Source organism: Sphaerodactylus townsendi, linkage group LG08, assembly GCF_021028975.2.
Source record: "Sphaerodactylus townsendi isolate TG3544 linkage group LG08, MPM_Stown_v2.3, whole genome shotgun sequence".
NCBI classification, from domain to species: Eukaryota; Metazoa; Chordata; class Lepidosauria; order Squamata; family Sphaerodactylidae; genus Sphaerodactylus; species Sphaerodactylus townsendi.
The window spans coordinates 33310011-33324697 of record NC_059432.1 but is presented as its reverse complement, the minus strand read 5'-3'; the positions used below and the strand labels follow the sequence as shown (position 1 = coordinate 33324697).

General features: G+C 43.2%; 1 protein-coding gene across 3 annotated transcripts in view; it reads left to right on the top strand.

Annotated features, from left to right (window-relative positions):
* Positions 1 to 14687, top strand: part of RNLS (renalase, FAD dependent amine oxidase) — a 124316-nt gene that overhangs the window by 96178 nt on the left and 13451 nt on the right. For 2 of the 3 annotated variants that reach the window (XM_048506110.1, XM_048506108.1), the window contains one exon: positions 12394 to 12569. In XM_048506110.1, coding sequence (XP_048362067.1) covers positions 12394 to 12569 — 176 coding nt within the window. Of the gene's footprint in view, positions 1 to 12393; positions 12570 to 14515; positions 14522 to 14687 lie in introns of all 3 variants that reach the window. The other variant, XM_048506109.1, reaches the window with a different exon arrangement.

Below are 14687 nucleotides of genomic sequence, written 5' to 3'. Positions count from 1 at the left end.
GAGTGACCAACCTGGTGTGCTTTTCTCTTTAAAAGTTTTCAGTGTGATGGTGTCGTCACAGAAACGGCCCAAGGAATAAGATGCCGGACAGCCAGAAGGTCTTAGTTTTCATCCTCAGAAGATCCAACTGTCCTTATGGTACCCCCAAAGTTTGGTGCAGTTTGGTTTAGGGGGTCCAAAGTTATGGACCCTCAAAGGGGGTGCCCCATCCCCCATTCTTTGCTAAGGAGATGGGGGCTACCCTTTGAGGGTCCATAACTTTGGACCCCCTGAACCAAACTGCACCAAACTTGGGGGTGCCATCATCTCCAGATGATACCCTGAAATTTTGGTGTCAATACATCCAAAAATGCACCCCCTGCAGGAACATCCTAGGAATTTGCCCAAGAATCTTTGTTCTGCATTGAGTTTTCTGCATTGCTGTCAATGGGGGTTGCAGGCTGTGGGGGGGGGGCACATTTCTGAAGGCACAGTCTCAAAACTTTCAGGGTCTGATCAGGAGACTGCCCTAATGATACCCCACCAAGTTTGGTGCAGTTTGGTTCGGGGGGGGCAAAGTTATGGACCCTCAAAACTGTAGCCCCCATCTCCTATTAGCTCCCATTGGAAACAATGGGGGATGGGGCACCCTCTTTGGGAGTCCATAACTTTGGACTCCCTGAACCAAACCTCACCAAACTTGGAGGGTAGCATAAGGAGACAGTCACCTGATGATACGCTGAAATTGTGGTGCTGCTAGCCTAAAAACTGCGCCCCCTGCAGGCCAAAAATGGAAAACCACTAAAATACCCAAAAACGAGCCCAGCATTTTGATGCCCCCCACAAGGTGATGCCCTGGGCAGCTGCCCACCTTGCCCAATGGGCATTACGCCAGTGCTTGTCATGGACATTCTAGAGCGCTTTTAGTTGGAATTGTTTCTACTGAGAGCAGACACTAAGTGTTGTCTGTCTTAACTGAGAGAAAACTAAACTCTGAGGTGAATAGATCAGCCCAGAGAGATTGATTGATTCAACTAGTATCAGCCTGAGTGCTGAGTTTAAGCAGTTACACACAGACATTGCATCTTGGTGGGATTTATTGAAGGACCAGGTGGAGGCTTAATAAACCAGGATAAGGACTTACAGAGAGAGGAGAGTTATGGTATATCAGTTTGTCTGGGATGTAGGGATTTACTTAGTAAGAGTTTATGTTTTTATTTAAGGGCTTCACCTAATTTGGAAGGCTGTGTGTGTGGGTATGGAGTGAATGTATCTAGCTTATGTTAGAACCATGTATGTGAATAGCCATCAGCCAGAACATTTAAACAAAGGAACATCTTATGAAACAACATTTAAGCAAAACTGAACTAAAGTGCTGTGCTAAAGAAACCAAAACTATAAGTTTCTATGCCAAGCTCTCTTGTTAATTGTGTAAATATATTTCTCTTGTCTCTTGCCTTGTCTTAGCCATCTATCTCCAACTTTAGATATCCACTCCTTTACCATCTCCTCTGTTTTTGTTTAAATTTATTTCTGCCTTAGTATATTTATTTTAGCATGCCTAGTGTGGGGAGTATCTGAGAAGGAAAGAAAAATAAAAGTCAGTGGACATCCTTTGGCCTTCTGGTGTGTGATAACAGGGCTGAGGGAAAGTTTCCACCTGCTTCACCCTACCATATTTTTGGAAAAGGTGGGAAAAATAAGAGTCAGTGTTTACCCTGTCTTGCTGTTTAATGCGGTTGCGTGAGTGTCCATTACCAGCAAATCTAAAACTATACTCTGTTCCACAAAAAGATGATAGTTCTGTCTGTTGAGGTGCAGTTGAGAAAGTTGTATGCATTAGAATATAATCCCAAATGAATATGAGAATTATCATTCATTTTTATGCGCTGCCTTTGTCAAAACCATTTGTACATTACTGACCATGGTACTTTGATACAAGAGCATTTATAACTAAAAGTATTTTTACTTTCAAACAGATGTGGGGGAGCCAGGCTAGGTAAATGCTAGGACCCAGATCGAGCATTCTACAATAAGGAAGGTCCGGCATGCTTTTATGTATTTATTTGTTTAATTAATATCCCACCCTATCCCTGCAGAGCTTTGTTTTGTGGTGGAGGAGTATGCAACCCTACTATCATCTTTATGTGCATCAGAATATAGACGAAGTTGCACATCTAACACTTTGCAGCTGCATTACCATTTAGAGGCTCTGCCTAGTTACCACATCTCATTCTTCACACCTTCAAACTAATACAGGAAAGATGCCTCACAGCCTTTCAAACTGTCATGCTCAAGGAATGGGGAACTGATCCACAGACACTTCATTTTACTGTACCTATATGCAGCACCCCATTTTTCTTTTCTGTGATGACCAAACTATTCACCCACTCTGTAAGTCCTACAACTTTGGATATCACTCCTGTACTTCCCATTTGACATAAGGTCTCCTTTAACCTCTCAAGTATTACAAAAAGTACGTCTTGAATTACTGGGGGAACTGTTGGATCAACATGTATACGATAGGCACCTTCAAATTCCCTAAGACCTTCAAAAACAACAGTATATGTTGCAAATAACTGTTCACGACAAAATTTCAACTGGCAGTATAGCACCAACTCGACGAACTAAATTCAAGGTTTCACAAGCCACCCTACCTAACAATGGAAGAGTTGACACATCTGTTACATAGAACAACAATTTGGCTTTTCCCTTTGAAGTACAGCCTTCAAGGACAATAGTGCCTAAAGGCTTTATCTGTGTCCCACCATATGCTGCAAGAGTTGCCTCACTCTTAATTAATACCTTCTGACCTGGGAGGTCATTAAATATTTTGAATGGCAACACATTTGCCACAGCCCCTGTATCTAACTTAAACTTTACAGTACACCCTTTCAAAGTTATATCTGCGTACCACCGAGGAGCTTGAGGCTCAATAAAACCACCAGCATCATGAGACAACACTCCTATAAACAAATTATGTATATCTAAATCACAAACGTGGTCTTTTGTTGACCTTTCATATCATTTGTTAACATTGCCTGACACACTTTAGCAAAGTGGTTTTTCTTCCCACATTTATAACAACTCTTTCCAAATGCTGGCCATTTTTGAGCACCGTGCACAGTGCCACACTGAATACATTTTTGATCATTATTTCTACATGCAACATGTGATTTCTTATGAACTGAACTGGAATCTCTTCACATTCTTGCTTATCTCAGATGATCCATCTGGTTGCTTAGAAAAAGTAGCCATTGTTTGCAGCTGAGCAGACATTACTTCAGCCACTTGGCACATCTCAATTGCCTTCTCTACAGTAACATCAGGCTCTTTCAGAAGTCTTTCCTTCAGCTTCTCCATTGCACTAAATTCAATATTATCTCTGACCATCTCATTAGCTGCTGAACCAAATTCACAGCTGTTAGCTTTAAGCTTCAGTTCAGTCACAGACTGTCCAATGGTATCACCATATCTCCAAGAGTAATTCTAGAAAGAATAATGTTCAAATATCACATTCTTTCAAGGAGTGCAGTACTTTTTAAACTGCTCAAGAACTTCCTCCACATTCTTTGGCTGGTCATCAGAAAAATCAAATGTATTGTAGACCAACACTGCTTCCTCTCCCACACAGTACAACAAAATAGCCACTTGCCGTTTGTCTGTAACATTATCAAGACCAACTGCCATTAGATATAGTCAAAAGGCTTGCTCCCAGCACTTCCAATTTTCAGCCAAGTTGACTTGCAACACAAGAGGACGCGGGGGTCGAAAACAGTCCATATTCTGACACCACGTAATGTCTCTTAGGCCGTTTCCACACGGCAAAATCATACCTGTGCACCACCAGGTTTTTTTTAACCTAGATCTATTTTATCCCAGGGTGTGTGTTCACATGGCTGCCTGTTTTTTGAAGGGATCCAACGAAGACTGGGAGGAAATGCTCCAGTTTGTTCTGCTGAGTTTGGGACTTCAGAATTTACATTGGAAACAGATCTGAGAATGCCCGGTGTCCCACGTTCTGATTCGCAGAATCAGATTGATTTTGAGTGGCAGCTTGAATGAACATCAGGTGAGGAGATTAGGCAGCTGGGCAGGAAAAATAAACTGGGTCTGCTCCTGACTGGTTTTCGCATGGTAGCAGGCACAAGCAGGGTTACATCAGGATTTTTTTTTAAGAACCTCCAAAATGGCAATTTTTGAAAATCCCATGGTAAAGGAAATATTGCGGGGCAACACTGGGGAAGGCCCACTTTAACATTTGGAACTGTGCGGAATTCTCCGCTGCACAGGGATATTTTTCTTTCTCAATCCAAGATATTTTGATGGTGTGGAAATGGCCTTAGTCGCAGCAAACACAGCAATTTTCAGACATGCTCATAGGACAGCAGTAGAGTTTAATAGAGAGAGAAGCCTGGAGACACAAAGTCTATGAACATAGACAGAGAACAAGAACTACAAGAGAGCAACAAAGGCTCATAATAAAACACCAGGCTTAATAAACAGCAGGTGTAAAAGGGGAAACAATCCTTCTAAAGAAACATACATTATACTGTATGCCATGCATAATTTTATAAACCTATATCATGTATTCCCTTACTCCAGTGGTGGGATCCAAAAATTTTAGTAACAGGTTCCCATGGTGGTGGGATTCAAACTGTGGCGTAGCACCAATGGGGCTGGGTGGGGCACAACAGGGGTGTGGCCGGGCATTCCAGGGGTGGGGCATTCCTGGGCGGGACTGTGGCAAGGACACAGCCGCTGCACCAGTCCTTGGGCTTGAAACGAATGCACACAGGCGCAGGCTGCCACGCACGCCGGTGCACCTCCTGCTAGACTGCTTCAAGTTCTGCGCGCTACTGCTGAGAGGAGGGGCATAACTAAGGCAAAAATTACGTGGCAAAATCACCAATTAGTAACCCCCTCTCGGCACACACAAATAATTAGTAACCTACTCTTGAGAACCTGCTGGATCCCACCTCTGCCTTACTCCCTTTTTTCCTAGGCTAAACAGCCCTAAGCATTTTAGCCACTTTGCATAGGACTCTTCTCCCCTCCCCCTCCCCCACTCGCATCATTTGGTTTCTCTTTTTTTGCACATTTTGCAAGCTTTACCTTGGGATGGAGTGGGGTTTTATTCTCTATTACTGTTCTCATTAGGCCCAGCATGGAATTTGCCTTTTTTTACAACAGCTGCTGACATTGAATCTCATTTGCCATTTTAATGCCCACTCCACCAGTTTGAAGAGATCCTCTTGGAGCTCTTTGAAATTTGTGTTTGTCTTAACCACTCAAAATAATTTTGTGTCATCTGCAAACTTGGTCAAACTTGTGACGCTAAATTCTACAGTTATTCTAGTAATGCTGTTTCTAGGATAGTCTAACAAAACCTAACATTACTGCATTTAGAACTTCATCATTATCTTAGTTCTCAGGGTTTGGACTTTCCCCATTATTCTTGGGCAAGATGGAGTTCCAGTAAAGTTAGTCCTTCATGATTCATGGTTTTTTGACCCCCTTGCCTCAAGATAAAAGAGAGAAAGAGAACTGTTTCCTTGTGATCCACCCATGCACCCTGACTTTTCTGCCTCAACAGAAATAAATTATTAGCTAGTCATTTGGTTTTCCCAATCTATGATCCATTCAGTTTGACATTCTAACAGTGGCCCAAGCTTCCGCGACGCATCGGTCAAGCGAGCCAGGTCGGCGCTTTCCTGACGCCGACCTGATCGACACTCAGGGACCGGCCCGCACCGGACGGTTCTGGAAAGAGCCGGCAGCTTCGCACCGCTGAGCGCCGGGCGCGCCGGCCGAGCCTGAGATATCCTCGGCCTCCGGGCACATCGCCAAGGCCTGGGATCACACACCCCTGGTTCTGCTGCTGGCTTCTTCGCTCCAGCGGGCGCAGGGTAGGGTGGCGCGGTCCCCAGTGCCTCGGTGACGCTGGGCGGGAGGCCCGGGGACAAGGCGTAAGTGCCGGGTGGCAGAGGCGTTCCTGCCAGCTTTTGCCGCTTCGGCGGCAGCGGCTTCGAGGCAGCATTTCCCCAACAAGAGCGCTTCCGAACGCTCTGAGGAAACGCCGGCTTTGCAGCGCGAGGGCGGCGCGAGGGCGGCACGGCTGCGATGCAGCTGCGCCCCCTGTGCGAATGGCAGCCTGGAGACGGCGTTTTTGCCATCTCCAGGCCGTAATTAAATGCCCGTGTGGAAACGGCGAGTGTGTGAAATGATAATCCCTCTTGTTCTACTTTGACCAGAGAAATTTGTACCTGTAAAATCTAAAGTACTCTGCATTTTAGGGTCTTATAGATTCATCCCTCTACTCCCTTTTTTCTGTCAGCTGTGAGTTTGTACCCAGATACAGACCCAGGTTGTCTTTTTTGGGAGGGGGGATTATTGTGGTGAATTCTAGGGCAAAGGGCATTTCCCCACCCTTGTTCTTGCAGACTAGCAAAATGTGTTCGTACATGCTTCCCTTCTATGTGGCCAACAATGTAATGTCTAGTGGCTCCCTAAAATACCTTATTAGGAAAACCACAGGATAGGCTTTTCGTGCAGAGTTGCCTGAAGCATGGTTAAGCCATTCAGCTTTTAAGGGTACAGGGAAAAGGTCAAGCACATCAGTTATATACTTGTGCATGTGATTGCCCCAATTATGTATGGTATACACATTGCTGTAAAGTACCTGTGTTGCCAACGCGTGGTTCTGTTACTAGACCCTACCACACAAAGAACTTTGCTAGGGAAACTAGGCCTTTTACTTATGCTTACTGTTTGTAACAGAATTTCTGAATCCACGCCATTTACACATGAATAAAATTTTGCCTTGAACTGCAAAGCCGATCCACATATTGAAACTAGAGCACATGTTTTCTCAGCTTGCCCTTCAAACATCACTTCAGTCACAAACCGGAGCAGCCACTTCTAAAAGCAATGTGGTTCAGTTTGTCTGCACATTCTGTTCTTCGTATCCTGGTGGAGAAACCATGAACAAAGGTGTCGATTGTGGCCATAACTTTGACATCAGTTCTTTTAAGATCGGAACTGGGTAGCGATCATGAACTTAGCTCTCACAGAACATAATGACTTGGTCATAAAGTAGAGGGGGGGTGGGGATTCACAGCTTTAAAAACCTCCTATTCCTCTTGTATTTGGCACTCAGCAATGGATTTTACAAAAGGAATTTTGTACTGTTTTAACAGACCAGGAATCCTCAATCAGCTTGTCCTGGAGCTTTTGGTCTCAAACTCTGAGACCACCAAGGAATATTCTGCATAAGAAGGCAATGGCAAACCTCAGCTGCTTCACTCACTAGAGTATCAGAGGGGGCATGTGACCCATGTGCCACTTTCAAGGGTCACGTGGGCAGCACATTGGGCCAGTTGCCTCTGCCCTCCACCCCCGCTTGCCGCAATTGTTTCTGCCTGGAGCAAGCAGAACCTCCAGCTCACTTACCTCCGCTCGTTGCTTCTTTTGCCCTCTTCACCCCACCGCAATTGCTTCTGCCTGGAGCAAGCAGGTCTGCCACTTACCCTCCTGCCGCTGCCCCCCCCCCCGCTGCAATTTGGGGGGAGTGCAATTTCAGTGGTGCCCCAGATGCCATTTTTTGCAGGTATGCCACTAAATCTCATTCTTCTTGAAAGCCCCTTTCTGGGATTGCCATAAATTGGTTGCAGCTTGGTGGCACTTTAGATATGCACACACACACACAAAGCTTCTTGATCCCCAGTATGGATGTTCTCAGGATATAAAATGTTTTGAGACAAGTATTTTGTTACTTTAATCTGAAAAGCCTAGGCTAGCTCAATTTCATCAGATCTTGAAAGCTAAGCAGGATTAGTCCCTGTCAGTATTTTGGATGGGAGACTACCAAGGAAGTCCAGAATTGCTACCCAGAGGCAGGCAACGGCAAACAACCTCTGAATGTATCTTGCTCTGAAAACACTATGAGGTAGCCATAAGTTGGCTTTTTCTTGATGGCCAAATAGGTCATTTTGGACATTACTGAATTCAGATTTGTAGCTTAGGTGGGAATACCGTAGATGTGTTTTCTGAAGTATTGATACTTGTTTGCTGAAAATTGAAGTCTTGGACTTGTTTAACTGGGAAGTATATCAGTGCCAACTGCAAATTGCTAGAGCACTTAGAATACTGAAATGGCCATGTAGGATCAACTCTTTCTTATCAGGAAGTTGACAGCCATTTTTGCAGCTGCATTCTTTAATTAATGGTATTAATAATTAACACTCCCTTTTGCTTTTTACAGTAAGAAAAATACTTATGGACAAATACATTTGTGTGTGATCTCTGGGAAATGAGAGCATGAAAGAATCCATTTCATTCCAGAGGCCATTTTTTATCAGAAGCAAGGGAGCAATTATTTAACCAGCAATAACGGTGTCATTTAACTGAACTGTTTAGATGGGACTTTGTTAATGGTATTCATCAGTGAGTTACGGTCCATGCATAATGCAGCTTACCAAATGAAAACTGAAAGCAATTAATTTTAAATCACATCTTTAGTAGGGCTTAATAGCATTAAGCCCCTGACCTGGATGGTCTGGGCTAGCCTGATCTCATCAGATCTCAGAAACTAAGTAGAATCAGTTCTGGTTAGTACATGGACCAGAAACCACTGAGGAAATCCAGGGTCCTATGCAGAGGCAAGCAATGGCAACCCCACCCCTCCATCCCTAGTTCATCTCTTGCCCTGAAAACCCTATTGGGTTGCCATAAGTCAGCTGCAATTTAGCACCACTTCCCACCACCAGTAGTGTTAAAAAATTTCCCCTAACATTCTGACCCAATAATATTTTGAATACTAGTACTTCACCTACAAATGGACCTTGAGCTTGTTTGGAGGTTCTAGCAGGGGAGCGCAGCTGTCGTATACCCTTGACCAAAGAGCAGTACACTCCTTCTATCTGGGATGGCCGTCCTCTTCCACCGAGCCCGCAGCTTCAGGAGGAACGCACATGGGGCGGTGAGGGAGGTAGGAAACACCCGCCTCGCCAGCCAGATCAGCTGAATCAACCCTGGCCATCAATGGGGTGACAGATATCGCAGCCAGATCGCCCTCACATCAGTACTGGGACATAGGGACCTTTGTTTAGGTTGGTGGAAGGTACAAGATTGAAAGTATTTATTGGTGTAATTGCATGTGATACAGAACCTGAATTTTTGGAAAAACTACTTGATCTTGGCCTGCCTTGTAACTTTCCTCATATTCCATGTTGACCATGTGCCATATGTTAGAGTCCATAAGAATGTCCAGTGGCTTTGTGTATGGAAATATTAAAAGAATATTTCTGGATGGCATCAAGTGGCTACCATGATATGCTTTTTCTGTTCTTTGTCCTCCATATACCATGTTCTCAACTCATAGGCTGTGTTCTCTTGCAGTGAGTAGTTGAATTGGGTAGAGTGCTGGTATAGATCCACAGAATTGGGTAGAGTGGTGGCACAGGATTAATATGGAAGCAGAATCATATGCAGAATCATATGCAAGACAGCATATTAAATTAGTAATTCTTGCAGAGCAGGGCTAGAATGAAGTGTATTGCAGAGCAGGGCTAGAATGAAGTATATAAGCAGATAAGGTGGGGGTGAGCAGATAAGGCAGAAAGACAAGCAGAAATATTTAGAGCAAATCCAGTATGAGCACTTAAAAATTGGTTTACCAATTGAAAAATCATATATAGGAATCATCATTGAATTTTATGGCTTCTAAAATGCCTTTGTGCTTTGTTTGGGCGGGAGGGAAGGGAAAGGAGATTGTAAGCCTCTTTGAGTCTCCTTACAGGAGAGAAAGGGGGTGTATAAATGCAAACTCTTCTTCTTTCTGTGCAGAATACAAGCACTTTGACCCTTTGGCAGAAGGACCAGTGTTTATAAATAAATACCATGAAAATCTTCTGGTCAGTTCATTTCACAGTAACAGAAGAAAAAAGTCTGCATAAGCGTCGAAGCTGACAATATTTTACATGAAGAATTGTGAAATCATCATTGTGTTAATTTTCTTGCTTTTATTTTTACCTGTCTGTTTAGAGTGTGAATGTTGGACCAAAAAGTATCCTTAACACTCTTGTTGTTTTTTTAACCATAGAATGAAAACAGTGAGCATATAACAATTTGCTAAGCATCTTGTAAGTCAGTCAACTATTGACTGCAAGACAACACAGCCTATGAGTTGTGAACACGGTATATAGAGGACAAAGAGCAGATAAGGTTCTAATATTAATAGGATCACATCGAAAGTTGTCAATCGTCAGAAGGGGCCAACAGTCATGCAGTTTGGCCACCAATCCGTGATATATCAACCCATGCAGTTCAGACTATTGATTTCAATGTGAAACTCTGCTTAAGATTGCACAAAAAGGAAAAAGAACATCGAGGAATGGTGAATACATTTATAAGAGGTTTATGATAGAGATGCAGTGAGAATTGGATGGGGAGGGGGTAATCAACAGCCCAAGTGCCTTGTGGCTGACCAGAGGAACGCCTAATTTGTCTTTATTTTTAGAAATGTCTAGCCAAATATAGTTGTGTTACTCAGTTCTTAGAATGTTACCAAGAATTCACTTGGATATAATAAGCTGGTTTAATAAAGGATGGTACAAAGAGTTCTTCTGTAGCTGAGCTCACACATGAAAGCCTTGTCCTTGCTGGACTCTCACTCAGTCACTCTCCACAGTTGCTGGATCTGTTTGTCTCAAGTTGGGTCTGTTGATGCTTTTTGCTTGTTTTCCATTCAGCATCTGCTATCTTCTCTCAGGCTACTCAAGGAGACTTCAACCACAATAAGAAATCCTGGCTCCTGATAAATAATCAGCATCCCTCTTGCATATTAACTAGTTTGTTAGGTTCACTTCTAAAGTATCACAAGGGTCATACACAACAGAAGTGGGACTGTCCCAAATGTTTGAGCCCTTGTTTACATGTTGGCTCCAAAATAAGGCCAGAAATTGAAGCATGTTTGACATTTCTCAGTGATAAATTAGTTGTGTGCCTGCAATCAGATGAAACTCATGCTAAGCAACGTGTAGACAGAGCACCAAATATACAAAGTACAGGAAGACGTAATCCTATTATATCACTTTTATTTTGGGTCAGTTTCCACACTTCACCACACCACTCTTTTCGCAGAATTGAGCTGTGATGTTTTTCCAAAAACAAAGCCGTCGCCTTCAAAATCTGATTTTTTTGCTCAGTGTGTTTTTGAATATCATCTTCCAAGAATAACCCTTAATTTTAAGAATGATTTTGCTCCAATAACCTCAGTGTTAAAATCCATAGCAGTTTAAGTTTCAGTCAAGCTCACACAAAGTTCCCTGCCGCCATCCCAACATAAACAGCTTCTTGATTGCTATTCCTTCTTGCTGAACGAGCACCATGTCCCTGTCAGCCATTTCTTCATTTACTTTGCTGGGAAGCTTCCCTTCTTTGCTATGGTCCATTGCATCTGGGCAACACAACCCTCACAGCACCCCTTGGGGGAACAAACCAAGTAGAGCTTATGCTGGCAAATAAATTTCACACACGCCTTAAAATGAGTCTAGAATCTAGAGTAACCAACAACAGAGAAAAGAAAGGAGGAATTAATGGAGCTGAGAGTAGGTGATTATTTCTCAGAGACCTGAAAGAGACATGATAGCACTGCCTTTAGACAGGTTTAGCTCATTGTTGCCAGTTTTCATGACCAGTCTCCCACTCTAGCATGAGACCTTGTGTCCACAACTTGTCCCACCTAACTTCTTCCTGGCCCCATCAATCATGAGCTGAATTGAGCAGGCGAGTCCACGAGTGATGCACAGCAGGTAGAAAAGAGGCAGGTGCTGAGTCCAGAGAGGACTAGGCCTCTAGGTGACAACACTTGTGCCAACATTAATGATTTTAGCAAAATTGTCTAATGAGAGACTGTTATATGCTAGGAAAAAAATGGATATATCTCTCTAAAGACTCAACTCTCTCTGCTCCTAACTTAGGTTACTAATTATGCTTTTGAAAAAGTCATATTATTCAAGTTCAACTGGAGGAAAAGCTGGAGTGACCAAACCTTTAATAGCCAAGCAGAAGAGGGACTGTTGGCAGTGCAGTGTATTATGTCAGTAAATTACAGGAGCAAGAAAAGCAGTGGCTGCCAAAATTCTGTCTTCTTTAAACCTGTGCACCATCTCCTGTTGCATCTGGAAACTACTGAAAGCTGAATCTGAACCTTCTGCTGGGACAGAACAGAAGATTTATCTCAAATATTGCAGATGCCTCTTGTGGTGTCTCACTTTCTAGGGAGGCTGACATACTTGGCTGGGTCTTACTATTTTGAATGCAGCACCATTATGATAAATATCTGATGGAGTGGAAATCTCACTTGGAGCCATTACTGGAGGCCTTTTCCTTCTTGTTATGTCTTTCTTACAGAATCATCAGACATTGGGCCATCTGTTGTTGTCCACACTAGTGTGTCCTTTGGAATCGAACATTTGGAATGGGACATAGAAAAGGTTCAGCAGTTGATCCTCAAACACTTACGAGATATTATATCTGTTGTACCTGAACCTGCAAGCATCAAGTGCCAGAGGTGGAGATATTCTCAGGTAATCTGTAGTAATAGATGATAATGAAATGCTTAGATACTAAAGAAATGCACTGTAAAAGATAAATCCAAGCCCCTAGGATTTTCTGCTAGGAATATCTCGGCAAGAATAAGAAAAAAAACATATGCCTGAAACTATGGAAAGTATGCAGAGCTTGGTTAGATGAACTTGTAGAACTGACTTGCCCTAAAGGGAAATTCATATTTATATTTTTGATGTGGTTGGTTCTTCCACATGGTTGGGGTTGCATGCCGCAGAAGAACCAAATACAATCACATTTGGTCAGGTGGGTCATGCAGAAAGTTTCCACGCCAATACTGTCCTGACCGCATAAGTGGGCCTAACTTTCTCCTTCATTCTATCTAAGAACAAAAAAATTTGCAGGCCAGTATTTGAGTGCATTTTTTAAAAAGAGATAGGAGGAATCAGTACCTCAATTGCGTGTGTATTTCTCTTCCAAAGTTATCTGCCACAATCCCAAGCTGCACCTTCAGCCAGACTGTTTCTTTGCTATCCCTGGGATTGGATGAGAAAACTAAATATATAGTTTAGTTCCTATTGGGGGGCTTATTGTTCCACAGTGGTTGGAAAGCATACCTCTGGCAGTTGCTCATAATGGCCCCTTCCACACATGCAGAATAATGCACTTTCAATCCACTTTCAGTGAACTTTGCAGCTGGATTTTACTGTGCAGAATAGCAAAATCCACTTTCAAACAATTGTGAAAGTGGATTGAAAGTGCATTATTCTGCATGTGCGGAAGGGGCCAATGAAACAAAAAAATTCTTCTCCGCCCTTGTGCAACTTCATCATGGCCCTTCATGGTCTCCTGTTGCCTTCCCGTAAAATAGCTGGAGCTATAAAATTTGTGGAAGTGTAGTGAACTTCATATCTTTTAAATAACTGCCTAAAAATTATATCCAAACGTTTACTCAAAAATTCTCCATTTCAGCTAAACTGGGTAAAATAAACAAGGACCACCATGTAAAATGTTTGGCTAGACATCAACCTCTTTTAAAAAATCCTTTATAAAGTTCTCACTAGAGAGAGAACCAGTGTGGTGTAGTGGTTAAGAGCAGGTGGATTCTAATCTGGAGAACTGGGTTTGATTCCTCACTCCAACACCTGAGTGGTGGAGGCTTATCTGGTGAACCAGATGTGTTTTCACACTCCTACATTCCTGCTGGCTGACCTTGGGCTAGTCACAGTTCTTCAGAACTCTCTCAGCCCCACCTACCTCACAAGGTGTCTTTTGTGGGGAGAGGAAGGGAAAGGGGTTTGTAAGCCACCTTGAGTCTCCTTACAGGAGAAAAGGGTAGGGTATAAATCCAAACTCTTCTTCCTTCTTGTAGAGATGCTTCTAAAGTTGATACTTTAGGAGCTCATTATGCTTACTATCAAAGTGAGATCAGCATTACAACCCCCAAATATTTCTCTGCCTCAGAGAAAAATGGGCAATCCTCTCTCCTCATCCACTTCTCACTGTCAGTTCACCTGCTGTAAGGGTCTGTTTCTCCAGTCAATAACAAGTCTCAAGAATGGTTCAAGAGCTTTATTAGAACTGTGTCAACCCAATGGCCAGATAGCCAAAACTGGGGTTTGGCTCTCTGGCCCCTGGTATATACCTGTAGGTTACAGTTTGACTCAACCCAGAATTCCCCCCACCCTCACATTCCCATAATATCAGCATGTGAAAGGACAGTGAGAAAGAGACATTGTTTTGGGGGACAGGCAGTTACTCCCTCAGGAAGATTGATAAGGAGAAACAGTTAAGCACGATTGAGCTAGTTACTTGCAAGCAAGAAGAGGCCTTGGGTGATGATAATGGCTGGGCCATCTGCACCCAGGCTGTGTATGTGCGAGCTGCCAGGCCAAGCATGGTGCAGGCCTGACACCTGCATATTGTTGTTTTGGAGGCATTTTGTGGCTGGCCAGGAAGAGGAAAGATTTTCTCTAGCATTCTTCCCCCTTCTTTCACACTTCTCATGGGTGCTTCAGATACACCACTTCTAAAACAGCTGGTAGATTCTAGGGTATGTAACTCTTGCCACAACTAATATTAATTATGAGGGAAAGAGAAGAAAGGAGGGACCAACATTCCTGTTGCTGACCAGCTCT